The following is a 24262-nucleotide window of genomic DNA, read 5'->3' as shown; positions in this document are numbered from 1 at the left end:
CGGTACATGCAGAAGTTTAGGGATAGGCTTTAGAGTCACGCGGACCCAGATTTTGGCCCCATTCCACCACACCCCAGGGTGGGTAACCGCGGGCAGGCGATTTACCGTCAGGATGCCTTTTTCTTATCCGTAAAGTAGCTGCCTTAATGGCACTTACTCATACTCAGGAGCATAATGATAGTACTTAACTCCTAGAGCTCTTCCTTTTCTCATTGGTTGACTGTGTTCTGAGCCAGATGCTGTGCTCTGTGATGAGTAGAAGTTGCTAAGTAGAACTGACATATGGCTTGCCTTGATGTGTCACTGAGGAATTGCGCGGTACCTGGGATGTAGGTGCTTCACGGTCGTTAGGTACCCCTCGGGAAGAGGTAGGTAATACATGGTAGTTCCTTTTCCTTTTGAAGGCATAGAAAGAATCCATTCATTCTTTTATTCTTCAGATATCCTTTATGAATGCCTACTATGTGCTGGGCACTGGGGGTCAGTATAAACAAGGTAGGCAGAAGACAATGAGCAAGAAAACAGTTAAATAAGACAATTGCAGAACATGAGTCGTGTGCCTGGGGGTTGGGTAGGAAGGGACGGAGAGGACTCTAAGGTAAGACCTCACTAATGGGAAGGAGCAGGCTTTGTGAAGGTCTGGAGGAAGAATATTTGTGCAAAGGGAAAAACAAGCAAGGCAGAACAGGGCTTTTCACGTCCGAGAAATAGAAGGGAGACGTGTGGCTGGATTGTAATGAGCAATGTGGAGAAAGACATGAGAGAGAGTTGTAGAGGTGGAGAAAATCGAGGGTGCAGGGCGTGAGATCATGAGAATGGGTTGACTTGCATAAGGCCTGGGCGGTGGGAGGGCAGGTTGAAGGAACACAGGAGTTAGTAGAAGGAAGTTAGATGTCTGCTTTTAATTACTTTGATGGACAGCGCTACTTACGGAGATGAGAAACAATGGGGGATGGCAAAAACTGGGGGGGATTTAAGAAAGGTTTACGTTTTGGGTATGCTAAATTCCAAGGGGCACATAGACCTATTGCAATGTGCTCGTTATTTGTGACTATTCCTAAGGGTAAAGGCTTACCTATACCTTGTTTGATGTTTCTGTTGGTTTCTGCAGCATTTAAGACAGGCATTCAAGAGCTCTGTAGATGATTCCGGCTTTTATTTTTGCTAAGTCATAGTTCGTAGGAGGCTGAAACTTCGTGTCATCAAGGCTTGCTGATGGCCTGTGAGACCAGCAGAGTCTCCATTGGTTACAACAGTGCAGGTCCTGCAGAAACTGGATGGTTTCCTTAGAGCTTACTGGTGCACCAAATTTACTCCGCACCGATGGCCGGCCTGCTGTAGTGTATCAGGATGAAAAAGGTAAAGTTCCTCTCCGATAGCAGTGTTTATTTCTCCCGAGCTGGGACCAGAAAGGCATCGGTGACATATTTATATATTCAGAGGAAACATTCTGCCTTGTGCCTTCTGTTTGCGTAGTACCCCTAGTGACTCGGAGATGAAGAAAAGGTCTCATGTCTTGACTGTCTCCAGTATCTGGGTGTTTCTGTCCAGCTCTCCTTCAGCTGACATTACCCAGGCACATGCTAACGCCGCCCTCACGGCTCATCAGCTCTGACATGCCATTGGATGTATGTACTTTGGCCCGACAGTCATTAGCACTGAGCAACAGACGACTTCTGTAATAGGTAAAAGAGACGAAAAACAAAGCGTCACTGTCATCTTGCATAAAACCACACACGCAGCCTGAACAGTTAAGGATGTTAACAAGGTATCTGTTAGTTTCCTCTACCAAAAAAAGAAAAAGAAAAAAAAAAAAAAAGAGGAAGCTAGCGATAATTTATGCGGTAAGAGCGTACAAGGTATGCTTCATTTCTGTCTTTGAATTTCTACAAGAGCGGAATTCTCTTTTCTCTGTTTCATCTTTTCCATGGAACCATAAAATGTGAGTGCTGGAAGGGGCCTTGAAGGACATTCGGTTCATTTACCCGTAAGGAACGGAGGATCGCGTAGTCATTCTGCAGTGCCAAAGGGCTCCTGTTGCTGCAAATAAAACTATTACTCAGGAGAAGAGATTTTTCCCAAAGCTTCTGAAGCACTGAGTCATTGGTGCTTCCCATGCCTCAGTGGGCTTTGACACACCCTCACGTTCTGCGTGTGTGAGAGATTGTGGGTCTTTCGTTTTCCTTCAGTGACTTCAGTTTTAGTACAAAGCATATGTCTTGTGGCCAGGAATCCGTAACTAGTCGCGTATGGAATCTGGCGTCCTTCAGGAGAATTCGATGTGATGGCTCCTCTCTTTTTCCAAGACTTGGGACCATTTTACTGATGTCCAGCTCAGTGTGGCCCCTTGAGATCGCCATGTTTGCTCCTGAATCGCATGATAGGCCCCACTGAAGAGAGTTTTTCCAGCACACGTGGACCGTTGATGACCTCGTTCCGAAGTGCCTACCTCAACCCATTCCTTGCGGCTGAATACCTTGGTTTCCCATCTTGTTGCCGATTCCGTTCCTCTTCTTGCCTCTTCTGTCGAATGTGATGGTTGGTGCCATTTCCCATTCAGGATTCTGGTGCTGTTATGCACATTATTATGTGTGCATTCTCAGAGGAATAAATAAGGTTCTTCTCTGGGGAATTTATTTAGGAATGGAGTTGCCAGGTTGCAAGGCATGTGTTTTCGACATCAGTGCCAAATTGTTTCCTAAAATGGTTTTTAACGATTTATTCTCCCACCAGACATGTATAAGAGTTCCCATTTTTCTACATTGTTGCCATCACTTGGTTGAACCTCTTGTCCTGTAATTCACCATTTGTATTTCATCTTCTGAAATGCTATTCGTGTTTTGGGCCTATTTTTCTCTTTTTTTTTTTCCCTCAGTGATTTTTAGAAGTCCTTTATGTGTGGATTTGTTTCTAGTATGAATTTCCAAAGTCTTCTTATAGTTTTGGGGTTGTTGTTTTACTTTATGGTGACTTTTATTAAATAGAGGTTCTTTTTTTTTTTTTTAATTTTTTTTAATGTTTATTTATTTTTGAGACAGAGAGAGACAGAGCATGAACGGGGGAGGGGCAGAGAGAGAGGGAGACATAGAATCTGAAACAGGCTCCAGGCTCTGAGCAGTCAGCACAGAGCCCAACGCGGGGCTCGAACTCACGGACCGCGAGATCATGACCTGAGCCGAAGTCGGCCGCTTAACCGACTGAGCCACCCAGGCGCCCCTAGAGGTTCTTAATTTTAATAAAGTTGAGTTTCTTAATCTCTTCTTTTGTGTTATTTTTGTCTTGCTTGAGAAATCCTCATTTATTACAAAATTATACGGATATTCACCTGTATTTTCTTCTTGAAGTCTTAAAGTTTGCCTTCACAATTTAAGTCTTAAATCTTGGGGCGCCTGGGTGGCTCAATGGGGTAATCATCCAACTCTTGATTTCAGCTCGGGTCATGATCTCACAATTTGCGGGATCAAGGGTCGCGTTGGGCTCTGTGCTGACTGCGCGGAGCCTGCTTGCTGTTCTCTTTCCTCCCACCTGGGCCCCTTCCCTGCTCACACTCTCTCATAAAAAAGTAAACTTAAAAAAAGAAATCTTCAAATCTTACAACTGATTTTTTTTGTGTATGACACGATACAGGAATCCAATTTAGTTTTTTAAATAAATTATGTATTTATCTAGGCTTCTTGTCACTCTTATGTTACTACTCTAGCCCTTCTCTAATAAAAGTGCATTATTTTGTATTCTACATTTTCAGTCGCAAAGAGTTATTTTCCGATTAACTTAAGTATTTATGATTATGTTTAGTGTTGCGTAAACGGCAGGAGCCATCTAACTGATCAACAGGGAGGGATTATTAATGGAAAAAAATGGCCCATTTTCACTCGGCATATTTTTGTGGTTTATATCAGAATAAAAAGCACCATACTAGGTTTTCAACAACTTTTACTGCCTTCCTAGAGTACCAATTTATTGCGGAGCATGCTTTTAATTGATTATTACTTAATATTATTATAATTTTCTTATTATTTGTTACCAAATTCCACACTCAACATTTCTTAGAGCCCTTCGTCTTTATTTTGCATCTTTGCAGTAATATGTCAGCAATTATTGGTAGCACTGGGTTCTTCATAGAGTGTCTTCCCTGGATGGGTTTTCTGTTGTGAGCTCCAGCTGAAGACTCGATGTTAGGATCAGTGTCTCCTCAGGTGAGATCTTTAATGTTGATTAAGGAACGAAGATTGCTCTTCATTCCTGACACTGAGGTGGTCGTGTGCCTTGCCAGCCCATCCATGTTTTTTTTTTTTTTTTTTTTTAATTTTTTTTTAACGTTTATTTATTTTTGAGACAGAGAGAGAGAGCATGAACGGGTGAGGGTCAGAGAGAGGGAGACACAGAATCCGAAACAGGCTCCAGGCTCTAGGCTCTGAGCTGTCAGCACAGAGCCCGACATGGGGCTTGAACTCACGGACCGCGAGATCGTGACCTGAGCCGAAGTCGGCCACTCAACCGACTGAGCCACCCAGGCGCCCCAGCCCATCCATGTTTTAGAAGTGTTGCTCTATGAGTAGTGGATTTCAGATGCTTTCTTCACTGATATGCTTTTCTTTTAAAAGTTTTTTTGATGTTTACTTATTTTTGAGAGAGAAAGAGAGAGAGAGATACAGCGAGACAGAGACAGAGTGTAAGCCTGCAGAGAGAGAGGGAGACGCAGAATCCGAAGCAGGCTCCAGGCTCTAAGCTGTCAGCACGGGGCCCGATGCGGGGCTCGAACTCACGAACTGTCTGATCATGCCCTGAGCGGAAGGTGGATGCACGACCGACTGAGCCACCCAGGCTCATATTGCCCCATTGATATGCTTTTCTAGCAGGTATTACCTGGCATTCTCCAAGAGAGTTGTACCTCCTGGTAAACATCATCTTGCCCTCTTTCTTAAAGATTATGATTTTGGGGGGCAATAATCTTGTTTACACCAGTCCTGGAGCTCACCTGAAGGCCCTCTACAGTGATCACAGAGATAGACCTTGTCTCAAGTGCAAATTTGCTCGTTTTTCAATTAAAACCTTTCCACACAGACGAAGGGCACAGAGTTTCTCTATCATATGAATTCTTTTTTTTTTTTTTTTAAAGATTTTTAAAATCTTTATCTATTTGAGAGAGTGTGCGCACAAGCAGGAGAGGGGCAGAAAGAGGGTAGGGTGGGGGTGAGCAGAGGATCTGAAGCGGGCTCTGTGCTGAGAGCAGAGAGTCTGATGCGGGGCCCAAACTCACAAACTTGTGAGATCATGACCTGAGTCGAAGTCGGATGCTCAGTCGATTGAGCCACCGGGGCACCCCGTCTATCATAGGAATTCTTTAGTATGAAAAAAGGCTAGCCTTCTGGCTGAAATATTCCCTGTAATCATTATATTCATACAGTTTTTCCCTCTGTGTGGATTCTCTGATGTCCATAGAGGTAACATACTCTGGGTGAGGGCTCTTCCTTATTCACTGCATTTACAGCATTGCTCTCCAGTGTGAACTCTCCGATGTTATCTAGGGACAGAGTATGCATTAAAGGCTTTCCCACAGAAAGAAGGTACTCAGTGTGTCTTTTTTTTTTTTTTTAAACCAGTGTGGATTAAAAAAATGTACTCTTAAGGGCTGAATGATGACTGAAGGCTCTTATACTAAGAATATAGTCATAGGGTGTTTTTCTCCATTCGAATTTCCAGATGGGCATAAAGGTTAAATCTGTGGCGGGGGACCCTTCACTTTATTTATAGGGTTTCTCTCCAGTGTGATGATTTTTTTTTTTTTTTTGGTTGTACAGCTATAATTTATTCAATAGTAGCTTTCTGGTTTCTTTTCCTACAATCTGTCAGCAAATTCTGCCAATTCTACCTTGCAAATATACTATGTTCAAGTCGCTATGTCTTTAGTAGGTTCTCAATTAAACATGGGTGGCCTGGGCTTTGCATCCTTGTGATAGGCACCATTTCTGTTGGCATGGCTTAGTTAAACGGCATCTGAACCCCAACATAATGGTTCAGATTTCATTTACCATGATAGCTTATGAGTAACTGTGTCAAATACAGACGTCACTGCTCACTCTTCGGTGTACGAATCCCCATCAGATAGGTACCAGACGCACAGCATGATCAGTGACCAGTCACGTGGCTTCTTCCCGAGTCCGTGGGGATCGGTCACCACCCGTGTGTTCTTCATGCTCTGCAAAGACCGTAGGCGTGCAGGTGCATTAGTTACGTCCTCGTCTCCCTGTCATCAAGGCATGGGACATTTCGCGAACATGGGTGAGTGGGAATTGGCTAACGGAAATGGAGGTGCGGTAAAGAAACGACAAGTGGGGAACCTGGAAATGAAATTCGCATCGAACAGAAGAGGAGTTGTAGATGCTGAGTCTGAGTGTGGGAGTGCAGACACAGCTGCCGCTTGAGAAACCGTGGATGTGCAGCCAGAGGGACCGAGCGGAGGCGAGCTTATCGCCACGAATGAGGAATGTGGTTGTGACACAGAGGATGAAGATTGTTGCCGAGGAAGTAACACTGGCAAAGAAATTCACATTAAAGGAACTCTCAGAGATATTCTAGAACCCTGAAGATGCTGGAGAATGAGCCAAATGTAGGAGTGCGACAGTTTGCTGAGACATAGAGGGGGGTGCTCGTTCCACAGGGAAAATTACATAACCAGCAGGATAAGGCAGGCCCCGTTCAGACTGCTCCTGATGAGTGTTTTACAAAGAACAAAAATACTTTAATTCTCAGTGTTCTTAATGTTTAAAATTATAGGGAGCTAAATATTTTACTGTTTTTTTGTTTTTTTTGTTTTTTTCCATTTCTCTGTACTTTTATAACTGGTAGAGTTTTTAATGTCTGGACCAAAATTTTCAAAGGTACAATCGTAAATAGTTTCCCCAAAGATTTGCTTTGCACAGTCATTTTTCTGGTTGTACCATTGTGTGAACTGAGGACTATCTGTATTTTTTAAACAAATGACTGTAAACTCAGTGCAAGACCAGAAATATGGGCTTCTTTTTTTTTTTTAAATCGTCTCAGCTCGTTTGCGCTGATAACCACATATTTGCTGTAAGAAAAACCAATAGTATAGATAGCATTTTATTTAGCCAATTGCCAGAAAAGCTAGAAGTGATGATGACGTCAAGGAGACAGACCAGTGACCGCTTATCACAGTTCCCGGAACATCGGAAGTACTCGATGAATGTAACACGTATCTAGAATTTGCTCACTTCCGTCCACCTCCACTGCTGCACCCTGGTCTGGATCACCTTCATCTCCCTGAATGGCTGAAGTCACTCCCCTTAGATCCTTCTGATTCTTTCTTGCCTCCCTGAGGTCTGCATTTAGTACAGGACCCAGTGGCCCCATTCCCTTAGTAGAAGCTAAAGTTCAGACACTAGGCTCAAGGTCTCTCAAGGTGTGGCCCCACCCACTACCTCCCACCATCTTCCCCCTGACTACTCTGCTTCAGCCCCAAGGACATCCCCCTGACTATTCTGCTCCAGCCAGAAGGATGTCCTCTGTTTCCTTGAACATGCTGGGTTCAAGGTCTTTCATGGTGTGGCCCCACCCAGTACCTCCCACCATCTTCCGGCCACAAGGCCATCCTCTGTTTCCCTGAGCATGCTGGGTGTTCAATGAACATGACTTTCATTGTCCATCCCCCCCAGGCAGTGCTCCTCCCGAAGACAGTCACGTGTCCCTTCTCCTTCCCTGCTTCAAGTCTTTGCTCAGAATTCATCCCCTCAACAATATCTGACAGTTGTGTTCATATTTTTATGCTTCCCACCCATAGCAACACTCCTGATCCCCCTTACGCAGTTCCATTTTTTTTTTCCATGGAACTTTTTACCTTTAACACGATTGACAAATTGACTGTGCTTTTGTTTATTGACCCTCTTCCCCTGCCAGAATGTAAGCCTAATGAGTGCAGGGATCTTGGATTTATTCAATGATTTATCTCAAGCGCTTAGGGGATATCCTATCACATATATCCTCGGTAAATATTTATTCAATGACGAATGAATGTTTGAAAGAAGCTATTGATGTTGTTTGGTAATTATTTCCCATTTTGTACTATTTCAGCACTCTTGGCAGCATTTGTTAGAGAAATCATGTCTTATTTACTCATCACAGAATTGCCTGGAATGCAGCATTCTGGGGCTGGCTCCACCCCCACCCCTCATCCCTGCCTGCCCCAAATAATCTCTGTTCTTTTTTTTATTAAAACAATTTTTTTTTAAATGTTTGTTTATTTTTGAGAGAAAGAGAGACAGAGCATTAGCAGGGGAGGGGCAGAGGGGCAGAGAGAGAGAGGGAGACACAGAATCTGAAGCAGGCTCCAGGCTCTGAGCTGTCAGCACAGAGCCCGACACGGGGTTTGAACTCACAAACTGTGAGACCATGACCTGAGCCGAAGTTGGACACCTAACCGAGACTGAGCCACCCAGGCGCCCCAAATAATCTCTGTTCCAAAGAGTTGTCAGGTCACAGGAAGACTACAAGAGCACCTAACAAAAGGAATTCAATCCAGCATATACTTATGAGGCATTCGCTGTGTCTACATTGGCTGATGCGATTGCCTCGGTTTTCATTAAAGAAGTTATTCGATTGGACACCTGGTTTCTATGAAATTCAGTCTGCCCTGCTTGACCATAGGATACAAGGCATGTAGTCTTTTGAGTTGGAGCCAGTTGTGGAAAAATTATTAAGACATAACTGAGAAACAAAGACCAGTTACAGAAGGTCTAGACCTGGATAAACATTTCAAAATGACAAGAATTGTAAGCATCTAAGGAAAACACCTGGTGTGATGTGAGGGACTTTTTAATGACCAGGGTTGTGAAGAACATTTTTTTGACTTTTCAAGGGGGCAGTATGTTTGATTTGCTTAGATTGTATATGAAAAGAGTTGTAATTGAAGTTTTATTATGTTTATTTGGAAATGGGGAAATTAGGGACTGGACTGCTTTTTTTTTTTTTTTTTTAAATCCAGTGATCTCATTGGGTTTTATATTGATGCTCTGAATGCTTATGATACATTAACATTTGTCACAGATATAGTAGGATCAGCAGTTTTCCTCAAATATTGCCCTTTTTCCTGGCTGAATATAACCAGAAAATCGCCTAATGGAATCCTGTAATGCTGTCTTTATTGGAAAGGTAGGATCTTACCTTGGCAATTCTAAAAAGCATCCCTATTTGTCAGCATGGTAGCACTTATTCATGAGGTAGTATAAAGTGGATTAAAATCATCATTTACTGAGTATATTTTCCCAGTGCAGTGTTAGACGCTGTAATTTAATAATTACATAAGTGAATGCATAATGACAACTAAAGGGAATACAGTGGTATAGGAGCCCAAAACAAAGGAAGTGACATAGCCTGGTGGGTCGGGGAAGGCTCACCTCAGGAGTGGGTGCTTGAGTTAAGTAAGATTTGAAAGATAAATGTGTCTTAACTAGAGAGAGCTAAAGGGTTTAATAGCATGTGCAAACTCCTGTAGGAATGAAGGAAGGTCGGCTGGAGGAAGTGTTGGGCTGGCACTCTTCTGTGCAGTGTGGAGCCTTGCACACTAAAAGAGTCTTTTGGTGTTTTTCCTTAGAGCAGCGGGAGGCCATTAATGGATTTCAAGCCAGGAAACATTACAGTCAGGTTGATGGTTGTGTCCTCAAGTTGAAGCGCCGTTGGATGGGAAAGCTATTCAGTGGGTTTTGAGGATGACTAACCATGATGGTAGCTGGTGTGGTGAGAAATGAGTGGATTGGACGTAGAAGCCATAGGACTTGGGGATGGTAAGCTGGATACCACTCTCCCAGAAGCGCCATTTATCTTCATGAAGCTCATGAAGTTGCTCCTAGAATATTTGGTTTTTACAATTTCATATTTCCAAAATTTGTGAAAAAAGAGGAGTAGTTGTGTCTCTTCAAGTTCGTTTTATATAAAATGGGAAATGGTGTCAGTTCAAGTGTTTCCAGGAACAGGCGTGATACTCGTATCTCATTATTGTGCTAGACATTCACGGTTAATGAACAGACTTTGAAATTTTAAAAAAATGATAGAATATGAGCAGAATGCACTTTTGTAGTGTTTTGATTATGGAAGATGAGTTGCTGTGAGTTGAATCAAAATTTGTTGCACTAGGTCCTAGGAATGAGACGTGGGAACTCAGAAAACCAAAAATACCCAAAGGCAAATACTTAAGGAGGGTTTTAGTTGTTATGGGCTCGGGCGGGAAAAGTGATGGTCACAGTGTGCATTTAGGCACTCGGGTACACCAACGGCACATGCAGCTAAAAGGTGAAGGTCAGTGATGAGAGTTAGGAGCCTGGACCTCAGGACCAGGTAGCAAAGACTAATTCTGAAGCCTTATGACACAAGAGACACCCTTTCACTATAGCCTTATTGTTCTGTTACCTTAGCAGTATTAACTTTCTAGATCCCATCAGTATTAGGCTGTGCTTGGTTTGTTCTTGGAAAAGAAAATGGATTGTGTGTGTGTGTGTGTGTGTGTGTGTGTGTGCATGTACCTATATCCTTACGCACACATTATATGTTGATAAAAACCAGATTTACTGCACATGGTTTATAATAAATAAAAAATAAAGCTACTTATTGGGACGTCTCAAATGCATAGTCAGTAGGCTCTCAAACCACAGTGGTTATGGAGAAAAATTATGCTTTGAGATGAATGATGGGTAAATTAAAGGGAACTGGCAGGTATTTATGAATTGGTCTTTGGTCCATCCATGCTCAGTATATTTTACTTTCTGTCAGAAAGGAACCCTGTGCTTACTGGAATATAAAATGAAAACAGCTGCCAGGTAAACTGGAAAAAGCCTCAAAAGTCAGGCTAGGTTCTGTCATTCAAAGTGGAACCGTGATCTAACGTTGTAGCAGTAGCCTCTCTCCTTGGTGGGGTGGCCGAACTCTTTTGAACTTAAGGTTGCTTCGTGGCCAGGCACTCCATCACAGTGTTAAGGCACTAGGTGAAAGGGAAACTTGGCATGAGTGAGTTAGTTTTATACACTTAGTAGGGTAGTTCATATATTATTTAAGTTGGTTCCTTTCCCTGATATTTTGGTATGGACCACATATTAATGAGCACCTTCACATGTACTCTCATTTCTGGTTCTGTCCAAAGTATATGGACTTGTTTTAATATTCATCTGTTATTGATTGCCTTCAAGCTCTTCTAAGAGACTACTCACGTGTCTCCTGGGATTTATATGCTTTCTGGGACCCGTTTGGGATCCTAATTCCTCGGATCCACTAGTTAGAAATGTAGGTTCAGCCTCCCCCAAGACCGATAGAACCGGAATCTGCATTTCAGCAAGACTCACAGGTGATAAGATGTGCATTAAAGATTGAGAGGTACTTTTTTAGATAATGATTGTAGTAAAAAACCAATTGAGCCTCTAGAAGCAACATGGGGCTGAGGACTTTTAGATTCAGATCAGTTAGGTTTAATGATCAGTTCCTAGAACTAGGTATGATCAGCCCTCTGTCAGCAACAAGTTATTTTGAACCTCATTGTCTTCATCTGTGTATTTGTGGATAATCTTTATATAATGAAATGTGGAGAATAAGTTAATACCAGGACTGACATAGACTGTTCTTTTTGGTAAGTATGGTGTGCCTTCTTTTCTTGTGTGGCTTACTGAATAGCACTATTATTCTCACCTATACCTTTCCATTTTCTTATTCTCATTCCCAAAGTGTCTTTAATGAGTGCATCAAAGTAATTATTTACTAAATGGTACTTAGATAGACTCCAACTTCCAAAGGAGCCCATTTTACCCAAGAGTGCGGTTTGCATGCTGAAGTTAGTTCCAGCGGGTGTGAGTGGGACCAGATAGCAAAAGGCTATGGGGATTTGGTAAGGCACTGAGCACATCAGCACAATTCAGGTCTTTGTTATTACACTGCCTCTTTGGAAAACACAATATATCTTTGATTTTGCAGATTATATAACCAACAGAAACACTTCATTATTTTTATTATAGCCATGCTGAGCATGAATTAATATTCAGATGTACTCATTATATGAAAATAATGCTATTTTTTTTAGCAGATGACTTTTAAGTTGTAACAATTGAATGTTCACTGGAAATTAATGGGCACCTGGAGGGATAGTCGGGAGGAAATTATTAAGAAATTGGACTTTGCCTGTGACTAGAGCTGTAGGCCAGTCATTAGATATTGCTTCACCATATAGGAAATAAAGCAAATGCATAGGATTATGAAGGCTTTAAATGCAAATTAGAGTTGTACTTTTCCAATTGATATAGCAGATTCTTTGGGTTAACCCAAACGGCTTGTCTTCTGCTTTTGAATTTTTATCGCAGCTCGTCACCCCCCACTCTGCCATTTTTCCTGGGTAAGGGTCTTCTAGGATATACTTGTTTGTTCCTTTTCTCAGACTCTAATTAAAAGGGTCAGTGAGTATATCCTTTTACTACTCTGTTAAGTGTCTTGTTGCCTTGTGTTTGAAGTGTCAAAATATAAGTGGTTAGACTTGTTCGGTATTTGCTACCTAGAACTTGTTAAAGTGAGATATTTTGTTTAAAAATGACAGTGGTATCAGGCACCTGGGTGGCACAGTTGGTTAAGCGTCCAACCCTTGATTTCAGCTCAGGTCATGATCTTACAGTTTGTGAGACCAAGCCCCGCATCAGGCTCTGTACCGACAGTGCAGAACTTGCTTGAAATTCTCTCTCTCTCTCTCTCTCTCTCTCTCTCTCTCTCTCTCTCCCTCCCTCCCCACTCCTCCTCCTTCTCTACCCCCCTCCCCTACTCAAGATCTCTCTCTGTCTCAAAATAAATAATCTTAAAAAAATGACGATGGTATCTCCCATTTATTGTCTATTTGGTGCCTTTTGCAGGTCAGTCATGGTGTGACTCCATTACCTTATCATCTTAGAGATGCAATACTTTGTCTAGGATCTTCTAACCTGTGCATGGCAGAGCTGAGATGGGAATCCAGCCATGGCTAGTTCTCAGGCCTGTGTTTCTTGCAGTCCTCATGTTGCCTACACGGAGTCGTCCATTTACTGTCCTCCCCCTTGTATAACTTGTCCTGTAAGGCTGCTTAGTTAATTGGAAGCCAGTGTTGGGTTTCACAGGACTGAACTAGCAAATCCTCTCTCTGCCCATTTCTAAGCAACCAAGGGTCCTTTCAAACGTGGACAAGTAGCCGGTGTGTGGATGAACTGGGGTGACTTTCTGGGTTGGTCCGTTCTTGACCTGTTTTCCTCTGCTGGTTTTGGAGCGACGTGTGTGCCTGCTGTTGGAACCCATGTCGTTCTTGATGATTCGTGATGTCCTAGGCGTGTGTCAGGAAATTTCTTTGTAATTTGGATGATTAAAGCGGCGTGTAAGAGTGCTAACGTGGAAATTTTGTATTTTACCTTTTCTCATGTGGGTTGCCTCTGGGGACCAGCAATGAGAGTGAGAGAACTGTTGGCTGAGCTGAGCGGCTGCACCCTCTTTCTCCTGCTACCTCGTTACCTTTTTTACAAGTAGACATTCTCTAGGGATCGACTCTGTGGGTCTTTTTGGCGAGTTGTTGTTCCCTTTGTCTCTGCTTTTTAATATGCACTAAAGTAATAGCGTCCAAGATCTGAGTTAGACCGCCTCGTCATGTCAGATCTCTAACTTTTTCTCCTTTTTCTCTTTTTGCAGGACGATGAAGTGGTCCTGCAGTGCACCGCGACCATCCACAAAGAACAACAGAAACTGTGCTTGGCAGCGGAAGGGTTTGGCAACAGACTTTGCTTCCTGGAATCTACTTCGAATTCCAAGGTGGGATAAAGCCCTGGGAGGCTGTTCAGATATTGGGGTTTTACTCATGGCAGTCAAGTTATTGACGGGCCCTCTGTAATTGCCTGTGGAGCAGAATAAACGAGAGGGGGTGTGGAAGATGTTTTGACTCTTCACGAAGCAAGTTTCTAGCTGGACCCCCACTCTTTGTAAGGAAGTCAGATAGGGTTGTTGGCAAGAATCAGACAAAGCCTTCGCCCCTGTCATGGTGTTTATATCCTCGCGGGCAAGTAAACAAGTAAATAAGTGGTGTGATTTCAGAACGAAGCGCTATGGAGAAAGCGGAGTGATAGGGTAGAGATTAATGGGGCAGGGACTCGCCCTTTCACAAAGGGTGTTTGGGGAAGGCTTGCTGAGGCAGTGACATTTGAGCAGTTTGGAGTGAAGTGAGAGAGTAAGCAGTACTAAGTACTCTGGAACATTCCGGAAAGAGGAACCAGGTGGTGCAGGGGCCCCTGGTTAGGAAGAGGAGTTGTCAATGGGGCCCGGTCATGGAAGGCCTTCCAGGCCACAGCCAGGAGCTGAGGTTTCTCCCTGGGATGAAGGGAGGCCATTGGAACAGGTGAGTGATGAGATGTGATGTAGACATTGCCAAGATCGTCCTGGCTCTCGTGGGGATTGGAGGGTGTTGAGAGAGCAAGCATGGAAGCAGGGAGATGGTCGGAAGGTGTCTGTGGAAGTCTGGATGGGAGCTGCTAGGTCTTCGGACCAGAGCAATGGTGGGGGATCTGGAGGGGGAGATTGAGAACTTGCTTTGGGGACTCGCACCATGTGCTGAAAGATTAGATTGTGTCGAATGAGGGAAAGAGGAAATGAAGATGTCTCGTGGGTGGGAAGTCAACCAGAAATTGGTCAGTGTAGTCGTTTTTTGCATTGTACTTCCTGACGTCCAGAACCCTTTGACGGGCAGTCTTACTCCATTGTTGTGGGAAGAGTGTGCATGGCTGTTGCTCTCAAATTCACTGCACAGGGGAGGATTTGGAAAGCTAACAGAGGCCAGGTCCCAAGCATTTGACTTCAAATGCTTCATTCTTTCCTTTATACCACAGTACTTCTCTGGTGAAATAATTATAATTCTGTGAAATAATACTGAGCACTGTGTGCACATGATTCATTGATAACAATAATAATAAATTGCAATTATTATAATATAATTATTAAATTATAATTGAATTATAATAATTCAACATTAGTAACTTTACTACCATTTTAATAGTCAGTGGCAAAATGTGATCATGATGCATTTTATGGCTCTCCATAGATTTATTTACTTATTTTTAAATGTTTATTTATTTATTTTTGAGAAAGAGAGAGTGAGCAGGGGAGGGGCGGAGAGAGAGGGAGACAGAATCCCAAGCAGGCTCCATGCTGTCAACACAGAACTGGATGCGGGGCTTGAACTCATGAACCATGACACCATGACCTGAGCTGAAACCAAGACTTGGATGCTTAACCGACTGAGCCACCCAGGTGCCCCTGTTACTTAGATCTTTTTTAATTTTACAAGTGTTTATTCAGCATTCTCTTTGTATTAATGACTGTGACACTTGTCAGTCGTGAAAAATGTTCTTCTTAAAAAGAAAATATTAAGCATTTTAACATTTAGGATGTTCCCTGTGGTTTCTGCTATTTTGTAGTGGCTGGAACCAGGCACACCATTTAGTTAGCTGGTTCTTGATTTTTCCCTTGTGTGGAACACGGTACTGGCTATTGTTTTCTTGTTCCTTTAACGTAAGAGCTGGTTTCCAGCACTAAAAATGAATGCTTCCTACTCGGTAGTGGGCATCTCATGTGGCAGTCAGGGCACTAATCCATTTAAACTGGTTACTTCCTCGGAGGCATGCTTAACTATCTCATTGTTAACGGATGACCTAGTGAACTGACCGCCTGAACCTTTTTTTTGTTGTCATTTTGTTTTATTCTTTGCTCGTGTATTTGAAAATTTGCCTGAAGGATGAGATACTGAGGTTGTTCATCAAGCACAGAATGAAGTAGCAATTGAAGTCCAATAAACCAATTTGAACTTTTTTCTTTAACTTCTTTTTTAAAAATCTTTCTTAATGTTTATTTATTTTTGACAGAGAGAGAGAGAGAGAGAGAGAGAGAGAGAGAGAGAGAGAGAGAGAAAGAAACGGAATGTAAGCAGGGGAGGGGCAGAGAGAGGGAGACACAGAATCCGAAGCAGGCCCAGGCTCTGAGCTGTCAGCACAGAGCCTGATGCGGGGCTCGAGCTTACACGTGGTGAGATCATGATCTGAACCAAAGTCAGATACTAAGCCAACTGAGCCACCCAGGCGCCCCTTAAGTTCTTACAACATAAGTACAGTCTTACTTGAAAACCTGCTACAATGTCAGGTTTTTGTTTTGTTTCTTTCCCCCATGTTTCCATTTGCCTTTGTTCTCGTATATCCTTCCTGTACTTTTCTGCCTGCTGAAATCCTGCTTGTCTTTCAAGAGCTATTTCAAATAGTCCTTATTCTGGGCTGCTTTTTCCCAAGTTCCTGAATTCTTTTCTCTGTGCTTCTTAAGTGCTTTGTTTATACTTCTGTTTTGTTGCCCAGTGGGATTCATTCTGTATAATATCTGCACCACTTTCTCTCCCTGACTATATCCATATGTATGTATGCTCCCAGACACATAGACCAGCTTCTGAATTCCCTGAGGACCAGAGCGTATTGACTTATTTTCTTAACTCTTACTGCTCGGTAACGAGCACAGTGCCTTGACCTAGTAAGTGAGCCACAAAACTTAGTGGACCATTAAGTTTGAGGGGAGACCGCTGATCAATTATATTTTTTATAGACTTTTAACTTTCAGTAATAACGGAGTCAAAGCTCTGGATCTCCGTTCGTGTTTAAAGTATGTAAGCCTGGGTACAGATGTGGTTTGTGCAGATGTATCTGGTTTTGACTTTCATTGGTGGAAAATGGGAGATGGTCCTTTTTCCCCCTCTCGAGTTTGTTGTCTCCTGTATTGATTATAAAAGTGGAGAGAACAAAGTTATCATTGGCAGTGAGCAAGGAGTCAGTCACTGTAAATTATATATGCGTTCCTGGAAATGATCCCAGAAATGTCTTAAGCTGCAGAATCTTTTAATCAAAGACAGGGCTCTCTTTTCCAGAAGACTGTTTCATGCTGCTAGGATATCTCTCCATGCTGATTTCTGCCTGAAAGAGAATGGCTCGGGACTGCAGCATAGGTTTTCCTGAAGAACATGCAAACGTCAGATCTGATGCTACCTCAGTTTAGTCATTCCTAAATTAGGATCACGGATATTTACTGCACATTCTTTATATGAATGACTTTTCATTTTCTTTATTTTATGGTTGAGAAGTCAGGCTTTTGCTTTTAGGAACCCAGTCACTTTGAGATAGACCCACCTGCTCTCATTCAGTTTGAGGGGAAATGAGAAGCTCTCAGAGAGGCAGGGGGTTTCATTTCTGCGAGTCTTTATGTAAAAGTAGGCAGAGCTTGGAAGAGAGCAGAACTTCACGTACACACACAACACAGTGACACATTACTAGGTGACACGTTATCCCCACATATGTGTTGGGACATGAATGACAGGAAGTGGAGGAAAGACAGCACCATTTCTGTCATACCCAAAAATCAGTTACAAGTACTCATGGAGAGCATAGTGGGCCAGTGTGGAAACAGCAGCTGAAACCAAGAGGGAGCGAAGGAGATATGGTAAGAACGGGTATTTCTGGAGCAATCTTGGCCCATGAATTTGGAAGCTAATCTAGTAAAACCCCTTCCAGACAAGCCTTATGTTTTTTTTAATAAATATTTTTTTACTGTTTATTTATTTTTGAGAGACAGGGGAAGACAAGGCACAAGAGGGAGAGGTAGAAAGAGGGGGAGACCCGGAATCCAAAGCAGGTTCCAGGCTCCAAGCTGTCAGCACAGAGCCCGATGCGGGGCTTGAACTCATGGACTGTGAGTTCATGACCTGAGCCGAAGTCGGATGCTTAACCGACTGAGCACCCGGGCACCCTCAGACAAGCCTTACTTTGAGAATAAGCTTTTGAGAATCAAATATGGATTGAGCAGGGTGATAGGGGCAAAGAATAGACAGGGATCAGGTAAAAGGGAGGGAGGGAAACAGAGCCACCAGATCTCAGAAAAGAAAGGCTGTGTTTTAAATACTGGGTAAAAACAGAAGAACAAGTTGCCTAGAGCCGTGCCGCTAGAGAAGCTGAACCATTCTCCTTTTGTCCAAAGAAGCTCCTTCCAGCCTTATCTGTTTTTCTGAAATGTTTTTGTTACCTGTAGACATAATTCTGCTCCTGGTTGGTGTCTCTCTTTTTATTATATATTTATAAATATATAAAAATATTTCTATATGTTATTTCATATATGCTCTTTTATATAATTATTTTTATATTTAATATAGAAATATATGATACATTGATATATACTATATTCATATATTTAAATCTATAAATATTTACATATAAATTATTTTATATGTAAATTGTATACAAATTGCATTATATATACATATACCCATAAATGTATATTGCACATATATATTATATGTATAATTATACCATTTATGTCATGTACATAAAATTATGCTATATGTAAAACAGTTATATATACACATAATTATATAAATTACATGTAACTTATGTATTTATATATCTATATAAAGATATATGTTATATACATATAACTATACTTTATATAAAACCATATGTGTGTGTATATATATATATATATATATATAATTATGTGTAATTTATAATAATGGGTGGAGTAATCTAGTTTATATTTATTTACATAGTTATTTGAAGTTACCTTTTATATATTATATATATATATATTTATATTTATATGTTAAAGAGACAGAATAAAGAGCAGAATAATTTTAAGTCAGGTCCACCAGACTTAAAACTGTTACATGATGTTTCAAAATGAACTAAAGAAATTCAGAGACAACAGCATAGATTATAAACTCAGAAAAAAGGTGAGTAGAGAAGAGAAAGATTTGAAAAGAGCTGAAAGATCACAGGACTGAATTGTAAATCACAGACACACTAACTTTAGGAAAGGACACCAGAGCGTATAAACCCATGGTAATGCCTTAAGAGTAACAGAAGAGGGAAAAGTGAAAACCTGTTAAAAAAAAAAAAAAAAACCCAAAAACTAGAGGAAAGAGATGACAGCACCTGAGAGGCTTCCAGGTTCTTGTCCAGCACGTAAGATGCTTGGAAGTTGCCACTCTGTCCTAACAATAAGTAAAAAGCTGGGCAAACTGAAAAACCAACAACCCTTCTTAGATCCGTGAGGCAGTGAGGTCACAGGGCAAACTTCTGCCCCCAAATCGGAGAGAGCCACAGGCAGGTGCACAGAATCACAGCTCACGTGAACAGTGACCTCTAAGGAGCCGGTGCCTGATGGGACAACCTGAACTGAACTGATGAATTGCCGGGGCTCCGTATGGACGGCTCTAAGCATTAGAAAATCCCGGGGCCCCACACTTTTGGGAGTTTTCCCTCCTGGGGCTCCCCCCGGTTCTCACAGTGAATATTGGAAGAAAATTCCCTGGTGCTTCTGCCAGGGAGAGGGAAAAAGATTTTCCCTCTTTTGAGGGAATTTTGAGATATTCCAGAGGGTTATGTTTTTAACAAGATATGCCCTCTGGAGAACCTGTTTTACCAGAAATCAACCTGCGGCAATTATGTCAGTGACTGACCTACCCAGGGGAAAGGAAATTCCTGACTCCAGCCCGCCTTAGCCATCCCGTGCCACCTAAGAGGGGGGAATACTGAGAAACGTGTGAAATTCACAGTCCAGAAGAACAGGCTCACTGAAAGACTGAGACTAATAACAGAACCAGAAAACACTTCCTCTTCCCGTACCTTACCAGCACGTTACTAAAGGCTTGTTTACAGCAGTTCCCTTTACCCAGTACCTCATGCGTGGCTATCAAGAAAAAACAAACAAACAAACAAAAAACCCAAGTACTGAAAGGCAGTAAACACATTTGGAAGGGACAGAACAGGGATCAGAACCAGACTCCGATATGGCAGCAGTGTTGGAACTACCAGACCAGGAATTTAAAACAACTATGATTAATATGCTAAAGTCTCCAGTTCATAAAATAGACAGCCTGCAAGAACAGATGGGCAATGTAAGCAGAGAGATGGAATTCAAAGAAAGAAAAAAAGAAATGCTGGAGCACAAAAACACTGACGGAAATTAAGAATGCCTTTGATGGGCTTATTATTAGACTGGACTCGGCTGAGCAAAGAATCTGTGAGTTTGAGGATATCTCCATAGAAACCTCCAAAACTGAAAAGCAAAGAAAAAAGTTGGATTGAAAAAAAAACAGGACAGGGGCGCCTGGGTGGCTCAATGAGTTGAGCATTCAACTTCTCTTCAGGTCATGATCTCAGTTCGTGAGTTCGAGCCCCGCATTGGGCTCTGTGCTGACAGCTTGGAGCCTGGAGTCTGCTTCAGATTGTGTGTGTCTCTCTCTCTCTCTGCCCCTGCTGCCTCTCTCTGTCTCTCAAAAATAAATAAATGTTAAAAAAAAAAAAACAGGACAGAATACCCAAGAACTGTAGGACAACTACCAAAAAATTCTAGAACCATGATGAAAGGAATAGAAGAAATATTTGAAATAATAATGACTGAGAATTTCTGCAAGTTATTCTACAATATCTAACCACAGGTCCAAGAAGTTAAGACAACGCCAGGAAGAGTGAATGCAAAAACCCCGCTACACGTAGGCATATCATTTTCAAGGTACAGAAAATTAAAGATAAAGAAAACATCCTGAAAGAAGCCAGAGGAAGAAACACTTTATACCTGTAAAAGGGCAAAGATAAGAATTGCATCCAATTTTTTGGAAACTATGCAAGAAAGAAGGGAATAAAGTGAAATATTTAAAATGTTGGGAGGGAAAAGCTATCAACCTAGAATTCTGTATCCTGCAAAATTGCCCTTTAGAAGTGAAGAAGAAATGACTTTCTCAGACAAAAATTGAAGAAATTTTTTGCCAGTAGACCTGGCTTATAGGAAACATTGAAAGAAGTTCTTCAGCAAGAAGGAAGCTCAGAAACTTGAGTTTACATAAAGGAAGGAAGGAAGCATTGGTGAAGGTAAAATTAAAGTTTTTTTTTTATTTTTCTTATTCTTAATTGACATAATAGATAAAAGTTTGTTCAAAATAGTAACAGCAACACTGTATTTGCCTATGTATGCTTATGTGTAAGTGAAATGAATAACAGCATTTCTACAAAGGATGAGGAATGAATTAGGATTGTTTTGTTAAAAGGTACTTTCACTATCCATGGAATAACAAATATAATGTTATTTGAAAGTGGACTCAGATTGGTTGTAAATGTACATTGCAAACTCTAAGAAAACCACTTTAAAAAAGTAAAAAGAAAAAAAGAAGGGGGAGGGGGAATGCCTGGGTGGCTCAGTTGGTTGAGCATCTGACTTTTGCTTTCAGCTCATGTCATGATCCCAAAGTCATGGGATTGAGCCCCGTGTTGGGTTCTGCACTGAGCGTGGAGCCAGCTTAAGATTCTCTCTCTCTCTCTCTCTCTCTCTCTCTCTCTCTCTCACTCTCACTCTCACTCTCACTCTCACTCTCACCCTCTCTCACCCCTCCCATGCCCCTCTCCTCTGCTCACACTCTCTGTCTAAAAAAGAAAAAAAGTATAACTTATATGTGAAGAATGGAGAGAAAATAAAATCATATGAAATATTCAATTAAAGTCACCGAAGGCAGAAAAAGAATGGAAGACAAAAGTAGAGCAAAGAATAAGGGCAACAAATAGAAAACAGAAACAAATATGTAGATCTTAATCCAACTGTGTCAAGAATTACTTTGAACATCAACGGTCTGAATGCATGAATTAAAAGACTGAGATTGTCAGAGTGGATCAAAGATGACACCCAACTATTTCTTGCCTGCAAGAAACCCACCTTAAGTATAAAGACACATAGATTAAAAGTAAGTGGATGGAGAAAGCTATATCATGCTAAAAATAATTGAAAAAGTAGGAATAGCAGCCTTTTGGTTAAGGAAAATTATCAGGGGAAAGAAGGGCATTATATGATTATAAAGGAATCAATTTTCTAAGAAGACATAACAATCAACATGTATGTGTAACAACAGAGCATCAAAGTATGTGAGGAAGAAACTAATAGAACTACAAGGAAAAATAGATGAATCTACTGTAATAGTTGGAGACTTCTGTCCTCCTTTATCAGAAATGGGGAGATCCAAAAGGCAGAAAATTAGTAAGGGCATAGTTGAACCACACAACACTATCCATCAACTGGATGTCATGGGTATGTATGGAATACTTTATCCAACAGTAGCAGAATGCATATTTTTCTCAAGCTCATATGGACACATTGACCAAGATAGACCATATTCTGGGCCATAACATACAACTTAACAAATTTAAAAGAACAGAGATCATGCAATGTCTGATCTTAGACAACAAGTGAATTAAAACAGAAAGGTTGAAAATCACAGAATACTTGGAGATTAAGTAATGCCTTTAAATAACACTTGGTTAATAAATCTTAAGATATATTTAAAAATATTTTGAACTAAATTAAAATGAAAACACAACTTACCAAATTTGTGGGATGCAGCAAAAGCAATGTTTAGAAATTCAAAGAAATTTAAAGGACTGGGTGCATCTATTAAAAAAGAGGAAGATCTAAAATCAATAATCTAAACTTCCATGAAAGAGAAGAACAAATTAAATCCAAAGTAAGTGTAAGAAAAGAAATGAAAAGAATTAGAGCAGAAATCAATAAAATTGAAAACAGAAAATCAAAATCAATTTTAAAAAGTTGTATTTATTGAACAGAGCAATAAAATTAGTAAGTTTCTAGCCAGGCTAATTAAGAAAAAAGTAGAATACAAATTACAAATATCAAAAATAAGAGACATCAGTATAGATCCCGCAGACATTAAATAGATAATAAAGCAATACTATAATTCTCTGCCCCAAAATTTGATATATTATGGGGAATGGACAAATCCCTTGAAAGACACAATCTGCCAAAATTCACACAAGAAGATATAGACAACCTGAATAGGCTTATAGGTATTAAATTGAATCAACAATTAAAAACTTTCCATACTAAAAGCAGCAGGCCCAGATGAGTGGTGAATTTAAATCATTTAAACCATCAAGCATTTAAAGAAGAAATTAGACCAGTTAACTATAATCTCTTTCAGAAGCAAAAGAAATATTTCCTAACTCATTCTCTGAGGCCAAAATTATTCTAAAATCAAAACCAGACAAACACATTACTAGGGAAAAAAACCCTGAAGGTAAATACCTCTCATAAACACATGCAAAAATCCTTAACAAAATATTAGCAAATTGAATCCAACAGCATATAAAAAGAATTATATGCTATCACCACATAGGATTTATCCCAGTTGAGAAAGGCTGGTTCAGATTCAAAAATCAACTCGTATAATTTATCACATCAACTGAGAAAAAATGAAAAGTCATACAATCATATTAATAGGCTCAGGAATAGCCTTTGACAAAACCCAACACCTATTCATGATAAAAACTCTCAGTAAAGAGGAATAGAGGGAAGCTTTCTCAACTTCACAAGAACTATGTATAGAAAACCTATAGCTAACATCTTCTTAATAGTGAGAAAGTTGAAGTTTTCCCACTAAGATCAGTAACAAGCCAAAGATGTCCCCTCTCACCCCTGTTTTTCAACATTATCCTGGAAGTCCTAGCCAATGCAATAAGACAGGAAAGATAAAAAAGGCATACAGCTGGGGAAGGAAGAAATAAAACTGCAGATGATCTTTTCATCTATGTAGAAAATCTGAGAGAATCAACTAAAATCTTCTAGTATTAATAAATTATAGCAAGGTTGCAGGATACAATTCTAATATACAAAACTCAATTGCTTTCCTATGTACCATCAGTGAACAAGTAGAATTTGAAATTTAAACACAATACCATTTATATTAGAATGCAAAAAAAAAAAAAAAAAAAGAAAGAAAAAACCCTAGGTATAAACCTAACAAAATACCATAAGATCCAAAATAAAAACTCAGATGAAAGATATCAAGGAAGAACTAAATAAATGGGGAGATATTCTATGTTCATGAATAGGAAGACTCAATGTTATCAAAATGTTAGTTCTGTCTAACTTGATTTATAGGTTTAATGCAATCCCTATCAGAATCCTAGCACGTTATTTTGCAGATATTGACAAACTGTTTTGAAGTTTATTTGGAGAGGCAAAAGACCCAGAATAGCGTAAGGAGAAAACAAAGTTTCCTTATAAAGCCACAATATTAAAGACAGTGTGGTATTGGTGAGAGAATATACCAGTAGATCAGTGGAACAGAATAGAGGGTCCAGGAGTAGACTTACAAATATAGTCAACTGATTTTTGACAAAGGAGCAAAAGT

At 40.7% G+C, this 24262-nt stretch overlaps 1 protein-coding gene across 1 annotated transcript in view; it reads left to right on the top strand.

Annotated features, from left to right (window-relative positions):
* RYR2 (ryanodine receptor 2) overlaps positions 1-24262 on the top strand; it is a 753483-nt gene that overhangs the window by 187221 nt on the left and 542000 nt on the right. Inside the window, exon 2 of the mRNA XM_042960054.1 lies at positions 13690-13809. Coding sequence (XP_042815988.1) covers positions 13690-13809 — 120 coding nt within the window. The remainder of the gene's footprint in view (positions 1-13689; positions 13810-24262) is intronic.

Source organism: Panthera tigris, chromosome D2, assembly GCF_018350195.1.
Source record: "Panthera tigris isolate Pti1 chromosome D2, P.tigris_Pti1_mat1.1, whole genome shotgun sequence".
Classification (NCBI taxonomy): Eukaryota; Metazoa; Chordata; class Mammalia; order Carnivora; family Felidae; genus Panthera; species Panthera tigris.
This window is presented reverse-complemented; position numbering and strand designations above follow the sequence as displayed.